We start from the raw sequence: 17,882 nt of genomic DNA on the forward strand, positions 1-17,882 counted from the left end.
TTGACTATGGCGCCGTCGACAGGCGAACAGACGAGTATGCCTTGGGCCGAACAGGTTCTGTAACGAGGAACGAGTGCAGTTGAGCCCAAGAATCGCAGGTCGGGCTGATAGTGTTGAGTACGTGAGTGCCACTGTCCACGACGAGTCCAAGGTCAATGAGATATCGCATGCGACGATAGCCGAGAACCACGATGGCGTTTCACTTATGAATACAGGAAGTAAGTTGGCATCTCTCGATCTGCATGCGGTGGTCATCAATTGTACCAGATAGCCGGTGTATCAGTCTTTGTCCGACCTCCACCAGCCATCTCATCGGTCACATTCAAACAATCGAGGCACATTAACGCAGAAGGGTTATTGCAGCAGACCGAAAGGACGACAATGAGGCCGAAAAAATCAAACGAGGAGCAGGACTAGTCTCAAGGGAAAGGTCTGGTGAGAGCAGGAGGCGGACTGAACATTTGACACCGATGGGCGATGACCAAGTCGTCCGGAGCCACCCGAAGCCTGCCAAGTCGATGGGTATGTGAATATAATATTGGTCATCTATAGATTAAGCGCACGCAAGCTAGAACAGCTCCATGCGCTGACAGGTAGCAGGCAGAATGTCCTTGTTACACCTCACTTCAAGTTTCCCTCCTACTTGACGGGCGAAAACTTGCTCTTCGCCCGAAGCGAAGGACCGTATTTGATCAAGACGATGGGGATCGGCACCATGATGAGGGCGACGCAACCTATCAAAGACAAGGGAAGCTCGAAATCAGCTGATGTCCTCTTTATGACGGTCAGTCTGATATGCTGTACTCACCAAGCAAGGTACTCGCCCATCGAGGGTTCAAGGCCTCGTACATCTGACGGCCAAAGAGCGGGAAAACAGCTCCGAAGATGGATCGGCAGACGGCTGCACAAGACGGATGTTGAGGCGAGTTAGCGAGCGAGGACAGGGCGACGGCACATCAAGCAGATACTCACTGTTGGCAGCGAGTGCCGAAGCAGCAGCGAAAAGATATGTGTCGACAATCTACACAAATACGACACCGTCAGTTCAAGATCGACAATGCTTGCTCGACAACATAAGACTCACATAGTTGAAGAGCGAGACGAAGATACCTAAGACGGCGAATCCGAGAAGGCCACCGGCGCACATGGGAGAAGCCCAGTGAACGTTCGGGTAACTTGTCCATCCGAACTGATCGAAAGCAACAGCAGTATCAGAATCCCGGTACAGAACCATACTATTCCGAGTAACAGTTGAACTTACCCAGAAGAACGAGATGGCGAACAACGGCGCGACCAACAAGGTCATCTCCAACCTAGCCTCGGGAGGCACCCCGTTCGGTGCATGCTTGGCGACCTTTCGCTTGTACCTCGGATCGAACATGGTGATATACGTCGTCGTCGCGAGCACACCGCCGATCAACAGAGCCAGGAACATGAGTCCTCCAGCACCGGCGTTGAAACCGTGTCCCTGCTGGAACACGATCGGGTAGGCCACAAAGAGCAAGTATAGACATCCGTAGACGAAGGACACTGTGTGACGAAGAGGAAGGGAATCGGTGAGCATAAAACGATTTTTCAAAGAAGAGAAACAAGAGTAAATGGCTATGGCTCACTGTAGACGGTAATGGCAGCCAACATGGGCTCCATGAACAAGATGGTGAACGGTTTCGCGATAACATCCTGGAAAACAGTTTTCGCCGTCTTGGATCGCCTTTCGAGGGGAGCCCAGTATCGGTCATCCCCGGTCTCTTTACGCAGGATGTGAGCCTTCTTGACTAGCAAGATGGGCGTGTAGGTCTCGGGAATGGTGAAGAGGACTGATGTCGATGTGGGCGGAATGTCAGCATCGCTTGCCCCAGAGCAGAACGCTCTGGCGTCAGAAGATGAACTCACCGACGAGACCGCAGACCGAGGCGAAAATACACAGGACCCAATAGAGCCACCTCCAGCTCGTCCCGGATACGGCGATATAACCGGCGATCATCGGTGCGGTGGCAGGTCCCGCGAACGGTGCCAAAGCGAACCTGCAGTGACATAATGATCAGCAATACCGCTCTACCACAATACAATGAAAGCTGAGCCGATGCGACTTACAAAGCCATAGCGATTCCCCTTCGATCGGCATCCCAGATATCCGCCAACAAAGCCCCGGCGTTCGTCAACGGACAACTCGCAAAAGTCCCTCCCAAGAACCGGAAGACCAAGATGGAAGCGACATTCTTGCTGAGAGCACAACCGACTTGGAAACCGATGTAGCCGAGGAAAGCGACAAGGAAGACTGCGGCAGGTAAGAAAGGATATTAGCGAAGAGTTCAACTGTTGCCCAATCGGACGCGGTCAACTTACTAGGACGTCTTCCGAACGATTCGGACAGGGGTCCCCAAAGGAGAGGTCCAACACAGTATCCAGCGACAAACAACGACACAGTCAAGGTAGCAACCTCTTTTCCGAACCCGAAATACTCCGTCATCTCGGCCACGATCCCACTAGGTGCCGAACTCGCAAACGTCGAATTGAGGACCAACAAGCTTCCCGCTGCGGTAATGTACCAACGGTAGGCGACGGACCAATTTTTAGGGTTCGCCTTTTCGCCAGGGTCGAAGCGAACCATATAGATCTGGTCTTCGGTCTCTTCAGGAGTGGGAGTAGGTTTGGCCTTTTCCACATCAGGGGCAGCCTTCTCAGGGTCGGCATTGGCATCTCCGTGAGCGGAAAGAGCTTCAAGTCGTCGTTTCTCGACCAGGGTGGCATCGCTCTCCACCCTCGTTCGCTCCGAAGTCGCACTCCCTGATTCCTCATCTTCTCCGAGCCTTTCTCCTGCTCCGGTACGATAAGCCTTGCTAGGCTCGGCGATAAAGCTCCCACCCCGTTGATGCTTGTAGGACTTGTGAGTGGAAACCCTGGACAGAGTCCTTTCGACAATCTCTTTGTCTGGTTCACCGATTCCGAACCCGGCGACGGCAATGTTCGCAGCGGCGCCTACCAAGCTGAGTCCTCGGCTTCTTTGTCGCTCTGGGAATCCACCAGGCGCCGATCCAGAGGCGTGGCCGCTAGTACGACGGGCGAGAGCTTCAGCCTCTGACCTGGCTGGCGGGTAAGCTTGGTCGTCTTCTGGCGGAGAGGCCGATCCGAACAATCCAGCTACGGCGGGCTGAGAACCTGTTCGACGAAGAGGTTGAGAAGTGTCAAAGGTAGCCGGGATATATGCTGGGGTGGGGTTCGGTGTGTCGTTGTAGTTGGTACCGGTAAGACCGTTGCCGTCGAGCGTGGCCGAACTGGTGGAAGCCGTCCTGGCCGCTCGGATACGTTTAAAGGGGTTGATCTTGTCGAATGACTGCAGTTCTCCCACAGATCCATGCTGTCGTTCAGACTCGTGGATGGAGGATGCTCGAGACATGATGCGACGGCGCTGTTTGATGCTTTTTTTTCCAGTGCTGTGGCTGCGCGGCGAGAGCGCTCGGAAGGGTTAGAAAGGCGATAACCGGTCAAGTCCGACGCGGTGAGGAGTAGATAGATGACTATGAGGTTGAAAGGCTGTGGGTATATAGTCTTGGCCTCCTGTGTGTATAAGTATATGTTGCGAAGTCTAACCAAGATGAGGTGAAGATGCGAAGCGTTCAAGTCGAAAGTCAATCTTGATGGCAACGAAAGGTCGAAGCGTCTTGCTAATATTTGATGCACCAGGGTGTGTGTGGTGTGATCCACCTCTCCCCCCTGCCTCCCTGCCCCGAGCTAATTCCAGAAGCAGCCGAAGACGATCCACCCAGGTTGCCGCACGATAACAACGTGGTGTCAGCACACAGGCAGAGGACGGCATCGTCAGTCTGTTCGGCATGGTTCCAGCCGAGGGGTCCTTTCGCGCTAGATCGAATTTACAGTTTTTCTTCTTTCATTTCCCTGCGTCAGAAGCGGGTCTCGGTCATCGCCGAGGATGAACCAGCCCCGCTCGGTTATCGCGTCGGCATCCACCTGATCGGCCGATCGGCTTTCTAGCGCAGTCCAGGTCAATGGTTCAACGAGCATCTACGTGCATGTTCATCTATCGATCTGTCGCGCTCAACGATTGCTAATCGCTGGACGGACTCTCAATCTGGTGTGCGAGTGACAGTGCTAGCGTGCTAGATTGAGTTTGACGGGCGCGATGAATTTTATTGACCTGAATCAAGAGGATGATCCGGCTGTTCTGAACTTGATCTGGGCTCAGAAAGCGCCCCCTTGCCTGGATTGTCCAAAGTTGGAGGATCAAGGTGGATGTTCATCTGTTTGAGGATTGACGGGTCCTGCCGACACATCGCCACCATTCTATACAATGGAATACAGTGGTTCCATTTTTAAACGGTAATCACCGCATGATCATCATTTTATCGTCGCAAAGATCGTTTCCAAGCTCGATCACTCTTTCTCGGTCATCTCGTCACCAGCTTCATCTCCGTCCGAATCATCTGCCCCATCACCCGTCTTGATCGTTCTGACGTTATCCTCGAGGTCTGCATCCTCTCCGTCCGTCTCGTCGTTTTGGTCGTTGTCCCGAGCCTGATTGGTCCCTTCATCATCAACCCCAATGACCTTTGAAACCTCATTGTCTTCGTCAGTCGTCTCTTGTAGCGCTTGTCCTTTTCCCTTGCTCGCCCCCTTGGCCCCTCCCTTGCCGTTCACTTTTGCCTCCCCACCCACAACAGGCAGATGATCGATCAACCCTTTCCTCCCCTGCGCCCTCTTCCGTCGCTTGTAGACCTCGTCAAAGTACCCATCTACCATCCGACTCAGGCTCCTCCTCGCCAAGTCTTCGTCCAAGATGTCGTAATAGTTCGGGTTTCGCCTCATTCGGATCCAGAGGTAAGACCACGCGACCAAGTCCATGAGGTCTTGTTTCTTAGGCTCGTCGCCCAACATTTCGCTCAGCGTGGCTTGGAGTTGTCTGTCAGCGGTATGCAGGAGCAAAGAGGGGAGTCGGGATTCGAGAGGAAGTCCTTCGTCCAAAAATCTTTGATACGTGTCCTTCTGCTCGGACTGGCACATCAAGGTGAACCGGGCTCCGCCTTCTGTCGTTGATGAGCCGTTGCCGTTGCTAGTGACGGCCAAAGATCCCGAGAATGTGGGCCAACTGGCGAATCCTTGCATCCTGATCAGCTCGTTCAAGGTATAGTTTCTCAATCTTCGTTCGGGAGGTTCTCCGGGGATCAACGAGGTCTCGAGCTCCAGGTATTGGGCGCCCATGACGATGACGTTCCCTGCGTGTACAGGTAGAGTCCAGCACGATTCTCGAGGAACGATGAGGACCCGGACGACCTCGGCCGCAAAGAGTGACAGGGTGATCGTCAAATCCTGGTAGTGCATTCCTTCGTGGTAAACACCAATCCCGTGCAAAAGGGGTTCGACCAGCGTCGAATCCTTCATCTTCTGCACGTTGCGCTCGATGTCTTGGCGTGGGGCTGCGAGGAACCCATTGATATCCAGCATCATCCCTGATTGAGTGACCAAGTCGTTGGCTACCGTCTTGCACACCGACCTCGAGGGCACAAAGATGACGGTCGTCCGGGGTAAGCCGGCCTTGACAGCAGCGTAGACAGGCTTGACCATGGTCTTGAGCAGGATGGCCGAGTGCGGGATCGAGTACGGTTGGATATGGTTGATAAGCGGGATGGCCCGATCGGTCGGTCGGAACGTGTAGATCCCCGTCGATGGGATTTGTAGCCAGTCGGCCAGGCTGTGGGCGTCTTGCAACGATGATGAGAGGCCGACAACCCGGGTCGTGCTATAGCTGATCAAGAGGAGGACCCTCAGGATGACCATCTCGTAGGCCTCGTCCAGCAAGTGAAGGTCGTCCATGACGATCAAGTCTAGGTCATGTAGAAAGTCGGGATCGCCACCGAGGTGGACCAACAGGTCAATAGGAGTTGCCACCCCGATGCACGGCGCATTGTGCTTGTGGTGCTCAAAGTTGGCCATCGAGTCGAGACGACGAATCTGCAGATGTGTACCTGACAAGGCCAATTCTTTGAGACGGGACATCATGTCAGCAGCGAAATGTCGGTTGGGCGAGAGGTAGATGACCCGCGAGTTTCGCTTCTTTTGCAGTGTTCGCCTGTGCATAGGATGCGAACATGAGTATGAGACGCTCGCGCGATAGCTATTGGCTCACATAGACTCACCAGGTAGCCACATCGCCGATGGTTGATTTCCCGCTCCCGTTCGGTGCCGCTAGCAAAACACTCTCATCCGTGTTGAATAATGGCCAAAAGACTTGCGACTGGATGTTATTGTAGCTCGAGAAACGATCGGCATAGCCGGTTCCGAAGTCGAGCGGTTTCAAAACCTTGGCCAGGCTGAGATATGGTACGCTTAACAAGGGGGTGGGAGGTTCAGGTTCCGCTGGCATGGCAAGTTCAGCCAGCGAGATTTCGACCTCTTCTTCGCTGCCCACCCAGCGATCCGATATCACTCGGACGACGTATGCAGGCGGGTTGGTCGTCCTGATGGGAACGACAAACTCCATATTGACGAGCGTGGTGCTCGGTTTGAATAGGACGTTCTGATACTGGAAAATGGCGGATGTCGAGCTGTCCTCGATCCAAACCCAGAAAGGCTCGCTAAAGCCGTGAAGAGTCTGGCTCCACTGGAAGTTCCTGCTCAGATGTAGGCTGATCTGAAGTAGGTCGTGACTGAGAGGTCGAAGATCATATGTCACGCCGATGGCCGGGAATTGCTTGGCGACGGCTACGATAGCAGCGCCATGCTTGTCGTTCATCTTAATCAGTTCGCCCGCTTGCGTCGGCGTCATTTCGCAGAGTTCAGCAGGAGCGTAGTCATCCGCATGGGTTTCCAGGTTGTGCAATACCATGTATTGCAGCTTGCTTTGTCGCAGGGGGTTCTGGTACGACCACATCTGCTTCTCGATCGACTTGCTCATCGAAGCAAGGACCGAAGCAGCATTACCCCATTTTCGACTGAGAGCTATTTCAAGCAATGCCCTGATGATACGACCGGCGTTCTGTCACGAAAGTCGAGATGAGTGCCGGGTTGAGTACGTGATTGCACGCCTGCCTACCTGTGCGACGTAGGCGGTGTCCGAGACCAATGCAAAATCTTCTATGTGGGCTCGGCAGATGTAGGCCTGAAGACTGTGAGGATTGCCTGTGATGAGCTCTGTGCCATTGGCAAAGGATTCCTTTCCGCTTACAGGATGTTGACCTTTCCCTGCGAGGTATCGGTACCACCCTGATGTACCGGATGTCAGCAAGATTATGATATTACTCGTTCGCCTTGTTGACATACCTTGACCTGACAAGGAATGACATCCTTCATCAGGGCTTGTAGCTCTGGTACCTCGTTCTCCCTGACTTGCAATTGGTGAAACTGCAGTCGCAGTGGACATTTCAGTCAGCTAGTTTTCGACACTGCCAGAACGCTAGACTGACCTCGGTACTCATACTCAACAGAGCCAAGGTGTCGGCTTCCGTCATCCTAGCTTTGAAATGTTGGTCTAGCAGAAACATTTACTTATGAGAATCACATCGGAAAGCGCATCGTCTGCTAATGCTCACTGAAAATCTCCACAGTCTCGTGCTTCAGGTAGTATTTGGCAGCGATCCGGCCCAGATCAGTGATTGTGAGACTGTTCTCCACCTCGTCAAAGCGGATCATCCCAATTTCGGCGAGACGCCTGCCAGCCGTCCGCGTCAAGCCTTGTCGCTTGCTCCCGAGTTGGGGATCTTCCACTGCTTCGTCGTGTGCCATACCTGTAAGTGGGAGGTCCCGTAAGCTCAGCCTGAATGGAACGATTGACAGAAGTACAAATCGGAATTCTTGTACTCACCGTAATTGAATGGATTGCGCTTCATCCTCACTGGGAAGGGGACTCTCGCTTAGTAGCTAGAAACAATGAAATGGCGGCATCGGCGACGCACCGAAAAGATATGTGTAACCCAGCCATTCGATCGCTTCGGACACGGTGGAGATAGTTCCGAGCGATACTTCGGCGTTCATCGCGTCGACCATGCCCGGTACCAGTCTGCAAGAGGCATAAGAGTGAGCAGGCATCCCGATCGAGAGCAGGATTGATCGGGCTCACCTGGACTCAATGGGATGTTGTGACAAGACGGCGTCCAGGTAGTGATCCAGCTTATCTTGTGTTGTACAGATATATCCCACACCACTTGTTTCGTAACCCGGACGTCCAGCTCGACCGAAGATCTGGACAAGCCGGCAATTAGTTAGGTGAACGGTTGGCGTCACATATATCCTTCATCTTACCTGCAGTACGTCCAGGATGGATAGGTCGACAAAGCTACCCTTCCCGGCATCATACACTTGGGTACCCTTTATGACAACCGCATGAGCAGGCAAGTTCACTCCCCATGCCAAGGTGGATGTACAGCACAAGACCTGGAATAAAGGTCAAGATCAGTTGATAGTCCGCCGGATGCCATGTCCCTAAACTCGCCTTGATGCAGTTCGCTTCAAACATCCTTTCCATCATGTTCCGGTCGCTTCGCAGCATACCAGCGTGATGGATACCGAATCCGTAATCGAATAGCTGTTTCATCTCCTTATTGCGCGACAACCCCACCTCGCGTCGGAAAAAGTCGAATTGCGGATGAGCCCTCGGATCAAAGTCTTCGGGGTTGCCCTCCATCTGAGCCATCTCTTTGAGGCGCTCCGCCGTCTTTACGGTCTCCTTTCTTGCATGCACGAAAACCATGACTTGGTGGCCCTGGGCAAGATTCTCTACAACCTGAGATTGCATTGTAGTCTGTCAGTAACGGATTGCCTTGTCTGCCGATCAACCAGCTGCACCTTGTCGAATACGGCCTGATCCATATTACGCTTGGAAGTCTCACTTCGAACCTTTCCTCGTACACCGATAAAGTGTTGTTCCAGCGGTACAGGACGGAAAGAGGAATCGAAGAAGAACAAACCCTGATATCGGTTGACTCTGTGATATGAGCATGGTTGAATCTTCAGGCTCAGCTCGAACTTTTGGCATGCTCTCCGACGAACACTCACCTCAGGAAGTCGCTGACATCGATATAGTTGGGTAAAGTGGCCGACAATCCAACGATACGGATGAGAGACTGGCTGGATTCGACCTATCGATGTGATATACATCGGTAATTGAACGGAACGCTTTGTGGCATCTCCCAGCTTACTAAACGCAAAGTCCTGGCAACGATCGTCTCGATCACGGCTCCTCGGTCTTCGTTTAGCAGATGAACCTCGTCGATGATCAACAATTTCACTTTCTGCAGTATCGCATGCTTACCGTCAGTTAGGAACCCTGCTGCAGTACGGACCGTAACTCTAACTCTGACTCACCGAAGCCAATTCTCCCTCTCCCGTAGGTTTCCGCGTGACGACGTCCCACTTTTCCGGTGTCGTCACGATAATCTGCGTCTCACCAATCTCCTTTCTCGTCAACTGCATATCACCCGTCAACTCCCTCACTTGAATTCCCAACCAAGCCAGACGTTTTCCGATCTTCCTCGTGATCTCCGCTGCCAGCGCTTTCATAGGCGCGACGTAGATGATCTTGAAATCGTCCTTCAGGATCGAATTCGGTCCGTAGGGGAGTTTCTCTGGCTGTCGGACGTTCTGACTGAGAACCCGGAGGATGGACATGACGGCCACATCCGTTTTCCCCGCTCCTGTGGGTGCACAGATGAGCATGTTTTCGTTGGTCGTCATCGCTACCGGTTGCACGATGGACTGGATCCTGTTGAGGGTTTGATAACCGGGGAAGCAGCCGGCTGCCATAGGTCCAAGCTCATTGACAGGGATGAGCCTTTCAGAGACTTTAGGTGGGACGGGGTTGGCGGGCGGAATGACCACTTCTTCAGCGTGCTAAGTGTTCCTCAAGGACAGGCAGTCAGTCGGCATTGTTCAGCCTCGACTGTGGCCGCATCTCGAGACCTACCTCTTTTTCTTTCCGAATAGTTCCCATGGGCAGAGCCAACCTCCCTCCATAACTCGTTACCGCGGTGCTCGACGTCGAAGTATACACATGCGGGTACTGTATCGCCTCGGGTATCGCGGCCGAGGTCCCACTAATCAACGGCCTGTTGGCGTTCTGTTCCAGCTGAGCTTCGATGAAAGATAGTCCCTCGGTATGATTCCTCGGTACGTTCGCATTCCGATTTGATCCTGCAGCAGGGTCTACCGGGGCGCGGGAGTTGGGAATGAAGACACCTGCTTCGGCACGGAGGGTGTTCCCACGGCCATGACGCAAGACGCCTTCTCTCATCCCTGGGGCAAAGAGTTCGGTGACGAGGTCGAAGCTGGCGGGTTCCCAGCCTAAAACACCCATCACGTCATCCTGGAGCTCTTCTGGGGTGCTGCTCGAGCTGAGGAGGTCGAGGAGTGACCTAAAGGATGTCTCGCTTGCGATATGGCTGAGCAACAGACGCGATTTGATCAGCGATGACACTCGGAAACGCACAAGGCTCTGCGGCCTTACTTTTGTAACCTCTCAGTCAACTCTGCAGCATCAGAATCCTGTTCGTTCGAGACCTGATCCTCGGCATAATCTCCGTACCCCCCGGCTCCCGACCCAGATGGTCTGAACGAGATCGCGTGGTTCGTAGGATCATCCAACCTCGCTCCGAGCGCTGGCGGGTTGTAATAATCCAGCAACGTCGGCAAGGGGATCCCCACGGGTACTTCGATCTGAGGTTCTTCCTTTACTACCCTGACGGGGATCCCGGTCGCTTGCCAGGTATCCAGAAGGTCCGTCCATACGCTCTCTGAGGCATGACGCCTCGATTGTCCGAGGAGCGCTTGAAGGTGGTCCAGAAGCTGCCCGGATGATTTTGATGCCGACATCTTGCAGCTAGTTTATTTGGGCAGACTGAGTGATAGTTCCAGGTCTGAGATAGACGGGATCCCTTGTCGAGCAAACCCTCGAACACACGTCAAAGTATGCGGAATGAGCGCTCGGTATGACGACTTTTGGCTTTGAAAGGTCGATCGGTGATGAGATCGGTGGAAGGTTGAGGATTGTGAAAGTGAATATGCGATTCGAACAAACGCTAGGCTCTCTACCTACATTGACCTTCCGACCGGTATCCCGACTACATCCTGCATGTGTTGATTTCTCGGTAGACCGTTGTTATTCCCCACCTCTCCTGCAGCCATGACATCCCGGACGGTTCCTCTCCACCTAGCTACCTTCGCGATCGTCACGCCGAACAACAACCCGCTGTACGTTCATAGCTATACGGGCGTACAGGATGAACTACGGTATCACCATATCGCACATTCGGCTCTCGACATCATCGAAGAGAGAGGTAAGGGTGACTCTTCGAGAATGTTGCTAGCAATAACATGCTGATGATAAGGTTACTTACATTCGACTATGGGCAGAATCGAATGTCGCTCGCAAAGAGGACAACTTCCTAGGCTTGCTTTTTAGCATGGATGATCTCGCCGTGTACGTCCCACCGCCCTCGCTTGTGCGAATACCGAATAGACATTGACCCGGTCGGAATGCGGGAAATCAACCTGAATGTCATCAGGTACGGTTACCGGACAGCATCTCGGTTGAGGATCATCGTCAGTTTAGGTCTGATCGACGGGATCATCAAGGATAGCGACGTCGTTACCGTAAGCTACTGCTCCTGCTAGGCAATAACTGCACCTTTCAGAGCCCGATCAATTCCCTCCGAATTCTGCTACAGATTTGTCGGACAATCCACCAACTGTACAACACCGCCTCTGCGAACCCTTTCCTCCTCCTGAACTCGAACCCGACACCGAAAGCAGAGGTCATCTCCCCCTTGCCGCCCATCTCCGACGGCGCGCTTTCGTTATCGACCTTGCCTCGACCCGAAGATCTCAGATTGAGCGGGAAGATGAAGTACGGGGCTGAAAGGTTGGGAAGGTTGCTTAACGGAGGCAGATCGTGAGACTCGAGCTCGATGGCTGGAGTCGCCAACGAAATGACGGAGGTATAACGACAAGACGACGATTCGCTCGACACGACCCCCTCGTAGAAGTGGGATGCCTTGTATTGACGAGACTTTTTTATATTAGTGTACACGTATAACGATACCCCATGATACAAGACGCAAGATGAGACCGGTCGATCGTCCAGCTGGAGTCACGCCCGCGAAACTCAGCCTTCATTGGAAACCTGCACCATCATGGGTCAAGGGGCTCGAGCTCGGTGCCGCGTCTAGCCTCCTCATAGAGGCATCACACAGACAATCTACACATCGAGCGCGAGTTTCCCCCGGCACTGCGATCTTACGATCCCATCCCCCGGCCCTATAGCAAGTCCTGCGCCTCTTCCTTCCGATTGCTATTTCTCAAGGTCGCCTTTGCATCTACTTTGAGGGGGAGCTGGTTACCATCCCACGTCAAAGCGGAGGAGCGGTTCTCAGACTTCACCTCTGGGGCGATCAGGGATCGGCTTGAGTGTACATTGGAAGGAAAGCGCGGGATTCGCCCTAATATTGACGTGTACTTTTGAGAGTGGTAGAGTATACGACAGATACGGGGTGGACATGTAGGTATAGATGACATGTATTAGCCAACGCAGATGAGACGATCAACGGCAGACGATTTGCTCTTGCGACATTGAGGAGGATGTAATGCAAGATTCCCTTGGCAACCCTTACTCGATCGCTGTCACTCCTTTTTGAATCTTCCGGTTTGGCTCGCGTCTTGCTCCTTTGAAAGCTCGCCTGTTTCAGATGCTTCGAGGCTCGTGTTTCGCACATACCGACTGGGCTTATAAGCAAAGGAACCTACCAGCTCTTCTTGATCGAGTTCAACCGCTTTGTCCAAGGCCTGTCTACAAGCTCCCTCTTCCAAGCAAATCTCCCCAATCGTCCTTCTCAACCACATTCTATATACTCGTCATTCGTTCGGGCTACATAACCATGCACACTTTTACCCTTCTCCCGATCCTGACGTTGCTTGCCTATGCACAACGAGGTCAGTCGCGAGGAGAGGATTAGGGATCATAATGAGGACTGATTCGTTGCGCAACAGTCACGTCTATGCCGGCTCCCGCCGGTGTTCAGCCTGGGACCTATGAAGAAACCAGCGCGACCGAATCGGTCAAGGCAGCCTGTCTGCGAGACATCCAGGATTGCACCGATCGTCATGGAAAAGCTATCTGGCGGCCCGGGCCAAAGGATTCCGGGTTACCCAATATCAAACAAAAAGACGTCGTTGCCACCGATCCAGTGCCAGACAACTATGCCTATCACGCCAGGCTCGCCGTCATAGGCGCTTGGTCTCAGGTGAGCCGTCTCCTAGTTAACGACCTGTCCTGCTTGCCGTTAATTGAACGCGCCTATCTTATGCTATAGTTTGCAGCTACTGATCTCCGGGAAATGTTCGCCTCCAACGACAGCACAAGGAAAGATAGAGATTCGTATTGCATCTACGATGACGCGGAGATGTCAAAGGTCACTGTCACTATAGGAAAGAATAGGACGGATGTGACCGACTACACAACGTATTCACCTCAAGAGATCACAGACTTGCCCAACAAGCTGGGATCGATCAGGAACATCCTTGATTGGCCGACCTACTGGCCGTATCTGCTTGGACAGACCCTTAGAGACAAGTGGTATCAAAGTGATATTCCTGAAGATCAGGTCACGCTTGAAAATGTCGAACAGTATGTCATCGCTTATTGCGAAATCTTGACTGGGGTGGAGTGTGTGGCGACCGGGACGTCTGAGCCGAAGGTATTAGATGGGAAAGAATCGGCAAGCGATGAGATATTCAGGATCCTCCTGAGGTCTAAATTCACGGTCAGTACTGTTTCATCAGTGTCGTTTGCATACCAAACTCGCCCTTATCGGTCCCGCTTTCCCTCCGACAGCCGGTGATCATGATCGAAACCGGGGACGTTGACTCGAAAGGTGTTTGGGGCGTTAGCGACGCTACATACAATTCGCGTTGGGTCAAATATTGGAACCACAAAGAAGGTAAAATGTATGGGACAGATGCGACGTCAAGCTTGAGGGTCGTCCATGTGAAGGGTGTCGAGGAGAGGCCTGCCAATCCGCTGAAGACGTTTGAGCGCAACGAAAAGCAATAAATGACTACAATAGCATATCATACGCTTGTTGTATCCGAGTTTCTTGTTGCAGAGGAACGGTACAAGATGCACCGCACCATGTCCGGAGGGTACATCTTAGTGATTCGCGTGCTGCGACGAAAGATCTCGTGAAACTTGAAGGTGGTGCGTGTGGTGCAGTGGTGGAGGAGTCGACGGGATCAAATGCAGTTGCCCCGGACCCGGACCCGGACCCGAGCACTTCACATCCTAAGAGTAGTAGCTACATTTGTTCGACGACCTATTATGACTCGCATATGACTCGCATCTCAACTCTTGGTGGCTCAATAACACGAATATAAAACAGGTCGCCCCACTAATGTCGCATCTCTAACTTGCAGCAGTCAATCAGCCTTGCCACACGATCCGTATCAATAGCTCTGACGGTAATGACAGCACCTCCCTATCCCGACACGACCCTCGAGCTGTTCGGACAGCAAGGCTCGGCTGGCGTCTCTACCCCGTTCGTCTTCTGCTTCCCCACGCATGGCTCTGAAGCAAACCTCGCAGAGGATTCGACAAGCAAGATTGCGGCCACGCTGCAGACAGGTCTCGAAAGACTCGCCCAAGCCTTTCCATGGACCGCTGGGCGAGTCGTCAAGGTCGAGTCCAGCGATACAACAATAACACCTGGAGTCTACAAGATCAGGCACACAAATGCACCTCCTCGGGTCATCTTCAAAGATCAACGGGTTGATTACTCTCGTTTCAACATGAAGGATTTTATGACGGACGGTTGTCCGTGTCGTCAACTGCCCGAGGAGATGGTCTCGCCGTACGACGTACTTCCGGGCAAACCTGACCAAGTGGAAGCCAGGTCGGCGGTGTTGACAGTCCAGGTCAGCCAGCTTCAGGGAGGTATCACGGTCAACCTCGTAGGGCATCATCAGGCACTCGACGGGACAGGTCAGGAACAGCTGGCCTACCTACTGAACAAGGCTTGTCACGGCGAAACCTTTACGGACGAGGAGATCCGGATGGGAAACATGGCTCGCGAGGGTATCGTTCTGCCCTTTCCAGAAGAGTGGCAACCTCGACCAGACTCGCGATATCTTAGGAGACATGTGCCGGTCCCTGCTCCTCCTATCGCCAGATGGGAGGGTCTGCGTCCATCTGTCGATCCGGCCGAGCCATGCTGGACCGACTTCACCTTTTCCGCAAAGGCCTTGACAAAGCTCAAAGCGGAAGCCAATCTCGGGCTCGAGTCCGGATACGTGTCCACAGACGATGCCTTGACTGGCCTGGTCTGGCAAGCGTTGGCTCGGGCCCGTTGCACTCGATATCCGTCAGACACACCCAGTACCATCGGTCGAGCTGTCAATCCTCGTCGGTACCTAGGCATCCCCGCCGCTTATCCCGGGTATATCACAAACATGGCATTCTCTACCCGCTCGCTCGGGTCATTGGTAGAGAGCCCGCTCAGCTCGATCGCGCAAGAGCTCCGGGCTGCCGTCGATCCCGCTACTTCCAACTTGCGAGAGACCACCCGCGAACTAGCCACCCTCATTCATCGTGCAAATGACAAGGATTCGATCGCGCTGACAGGCAGTCTGGATCCCGAACTGGACATCATGATGAGCTCATGGGCGAGCATGCGGTGCAGTCAATTCGATTTTGGCCTCGGACTGGGTCTTCCTGTCGCCATCCGCCGCACCTTGATACCGCCCGTACTCGGATTGATGTACTTTTTGCCCAAAGGACGGGAAGGAGAGACCGTGCTTCATATCTGTGCAAGGCGCGGCGACCTGCTCAAGATGTACAATGATCGGGTGTTTGCCGAATATGGGACTCTGAACGAGAATGACCTGTTGCTGTCGTAGATTGCGCGACCATGTGTATACGATCTATACCAATACACCATGATGAACCGGCTGAAAGCTGCTCGTCGACGGCAGGGATCCAGGCATGGACTATCTTCTCACTCAGTGTCGATTCGGAGTGAGGGATGATATGACAAGTCGTCATAAGAGATCTGGTTAGGGGGCATCGCTCACGCTCCGCCGATGCCTCTTGCTTATGAGGGGGGTCAAGGGCCGACGTCGTGATCGCAACCTATCGCAATTCCTCGTCCTTGCCGACCATCTCTCCGAGTCCAACCATCCCGCTCTCTCGTGGATGTAACTCAAGCATCGGGCTTCGATCGACAGGTACGCAAAGATCATAGGTCTGATATGCAGCGCTTTTACGTTCAGATGTATCGACGACGCGAGATGCACTTGCGATCAGTAAAACACGTCAAGAAGACCGGGAGGCTCTTAACAAACGCGCTCAAGGTTCATGACACGTTCTATCAAGAATGGAGCAAGGACCTCTTCGGACATGATGTGGAGGTCGCGCTTATCGACGGTTTGCGAACATCGGTGGCAACCTGATCCTGACATGTAAGTACCGACTCCCCAGCTCGGTCTCCTTTTCCGAATTGTTAATGCAGGTCCTCGGCAAGGAAATTTCCTGGTCACAAGGGCTTCCGCAGAAACAGGTTTGCTATGGCCCATGTTGATGAGACGCCGGAAACAATCAAGCCCGACAATCGGGCTTACTCGCAGGTGTATGTAATCAGCACGACCGTCGAAGGAAGTATGGGCATGTCAGACGATCTCTGTCTGCCCAGAGTTTCATGGTCCGGGAGCGGACGTACCTGTGGCTTGACGCTGAGCAGCAGCAATCAAGGCTGCAGCATGACTCTGAGCTGATCCAATCTGCCTGTTGAGCCATTCTTGTACGTGACCTCTGGTCTGTTGCCTTCTGGCAGCAATGGCTTCCCCAACAACCTCCCCTGCAACCTGTCTCGCCCTAGTCTCGAAGTGACCCTGAGCCACAGCTAAATCATGGAAGTTGCTGATATATTCCTCCCTATAATTCATAATAGTCTTCTTAACATCATGGAGATTGGTCGCGACATGTTAGAGATTTGCTAGGTGTTTGTTGTGGTGCTGAGCCACAACAGCAGTGAGGTTGACGTGTTGTTCATGGTTTTATTCATGGTTTTGAGCCACGACAATAGTAAGGTTGACGTGTTGTTCAGTCAGATCAATAAGATGCTGCTGACAAGTCTGGGCCATGGTAGCGCTGGATGATCGCATGAAGTACCGAAGCCAAGACAAGCATACTCCGAATCTGCTCGTCCGCAACTTCACAATTGCAGCCATCCCAAGACTGCTCATCGTCGAGTTCACTCGGAACGCGCATCTGCTTGATTTCGCGATTGTAGCCCGTTGGCTCCATTCACAAGTCGTTTGTGGGCTTGAATACGAGGGCGCCGACTCGACCAGAGAAGCAGTCTTGTCAACTTTGCCCTCCGATCCGCTGGAGATCACGGAGAACCGTCTACGATCTACGACCCCATGGCGGATTTTCTAACCAGTATAATTCTGGTTACGTGGCGTCACTTAGTCACCGACATTCAAACGATCACGAAGGTCCTCCAGTGGTTTGCAAAATGAGTGCCGCTTCAAACCAGTACCGAAAGCGCAGATTTCCCCGGTGCGAGTTATAGCTATGCCCCGCGCGTTTAGCTATAGGCGCGCGTTGTCTCTTGGGCGGTTCTGGGTTTGAGGGTTATTACGACGACTGCTTACAACCATTGCTAGCAAGAATTGCTTAGATTGACTTGTCCTTTCTTGGTAGCCGCATTAACTGATTGTAGATAGTGTCAGCGTGTTAGCGTGAGAAGTAAGAGAAGTCTAGGTTCCGATGCGGTCTAACCATGCAATGCGCAATGTACTTGCGGCGGATTTGGCCTGCTTCGTTATGCGAGATGATGTCTGTTGCTCAGATCTGTCGGATCGCGCACCGAATACCTCTAGGATTC

At 53.1% G+C, this 17,882-nt stretch overlaps 5 protein-coding genes across 5 annotated transcripts; 3 read left to right on the plus strand and 2 right to left on the minus strand.

The window, feature by feature from the left end:
- Positions 1-639: 639 nt before the first annotated feature.
- On the minus strand, positions 640-2,611 carry HD553DRAFT_274099 (major facilitator superfamily domain-containing protein; the record flags this gene model as incomplete). Its single annotated transcript, XM_046177853.1, has 9 exons — positions 640-734; positions 809-901; positions 973-1,021; positions 1,085-1,189; positions 1,262-1,530; positions 1,614-1,817; positions 1,894-2,024; positions 2,095-2,278; positions 2,347-2,611. The coding sequence occupies 9 exons, from the start codon at positions 2,609-2,611 to the stop codon at positions 640-642; spliced, it is 1,395 nt and encodes a 464-aa protein (XP_046035387.1).
- Positions 2,612-4,019: 1,408 nt separating this feature from the next.
- On the minus strand, positions 4,020-10,899 carry HD553DRAFT_331877 (putative RNA helicase). The gene is made up of 18 exons (XM_046182040.1): positions 10,454-10,899; positions 9,914-10,388; positions 9,316-9,840; positions 9,150-9,242; positions 9,007-9,089; positions 8,797-8,935; positions 8,444-8,734; positions 8,254-8,385; positions 8,072-8,193; positions 7,908-8,011; positions 7,817-7,846; positions 7,545-7,739; positions 7,419-7,483; positions 7,276-7,356; positions 7,181-7,218; positions 7,049-7,121; positions 6,153-6,991; positions 4,020-6,085 (listed from the first exon to the last, which is right to left on the minus strand). The coding sequence occupies exons 1-18, from the start codon at positions 10,816-10,818 to the stop codon at positions 4,393-4,395; spliced, it is 5,343 nt and encodes a 1,780-aa protein (XP_046035388.1). The 5' UTR covers positions 10,819-10,899; the 3' UTR covers positions 4,020-4,392.
- Positions 10,900-11,099: 200 nt separating this feature from the next.
- HD553DRAFT_61090 (Sedlin, N-terminal conserved region-domain-containing protein) lies at positions 11,100-12,081 on the plus strand. Its single transcript, XM_046184357.1, has 4 exons — positions 11,100-11,282; positions 11,359-11,425; positions 11,511-11,598; positions 11,673-12,081. The coding sequence occupies exons 1-4, from the start codon at positions 11,129-11,131 to the stop codon at positions 11,898-11,900; spliced, it is 537 nt and encodes a 178-aa protein (XP_046035389.1). The 5' UTR covers positions 11,100-11,128; the 3' UTR covers positions 11,901-12,081.
- A 797-nt stretch (positions 12,082-12,878) lies between these two features.
- HD553DRAFT_350963 (uncharacterized protein) lies at positions 12,879-14,058 on the plus strand (the record flags this gene model as incomplete). Its single annotated transcript, XM_046183578.1, has 4 exons — positions 12,879-12,933; positions 12,991-13,244; positions 13,314-13,763; positions 13,835-14,058. 4 exons carry the CDS (start codon positions 12,879-12,881, stop codon positions 14,051-14,053), a joined length of 978 nt encoding a protein of 325 aa, XP_046035390.1. The 3' UTR covers positions 14,054-14,058.
- Positions 14,059-14,332: 274 nt separating this feature from the next.
- On the plus strand, positions 14,333-16,182 carry HD553DRAFT_61149 (putative trichothecene 3-O-acetyltransferase). Its single transcript, XM_046184358.1, has one exon. The coding sequence runs from the start codon at positions 14,461-14,463 to the stop codon at positions 15,889-15,891; it is 1,431 nt and encodes a 476-aa protein (XP_046035391.1). The 5' UTR covers positions 14,333-14,460; the 3' UTR covers positions 15,892-16,182.
- The last annotated feature ends 1,700 nt before the right edge of the window (positions 16,183-17,882 follow it).

The sequence above is a fragment of the Filobasidium floriforme genome, assembly GCF_021052385.1.
Source record: "Filobasidium floriforme strain CBS 6241 chromosome Unknown HD553scaffold_15, whole genome shotgun sequence".
Taxonomy (NCBI): Eukaryota; Fungi; Basidiomycota; class Tremellomycetes; order Filobasidiales; family Filobasidiaceae; genus Filobasidium; species Filobasidium floriforme.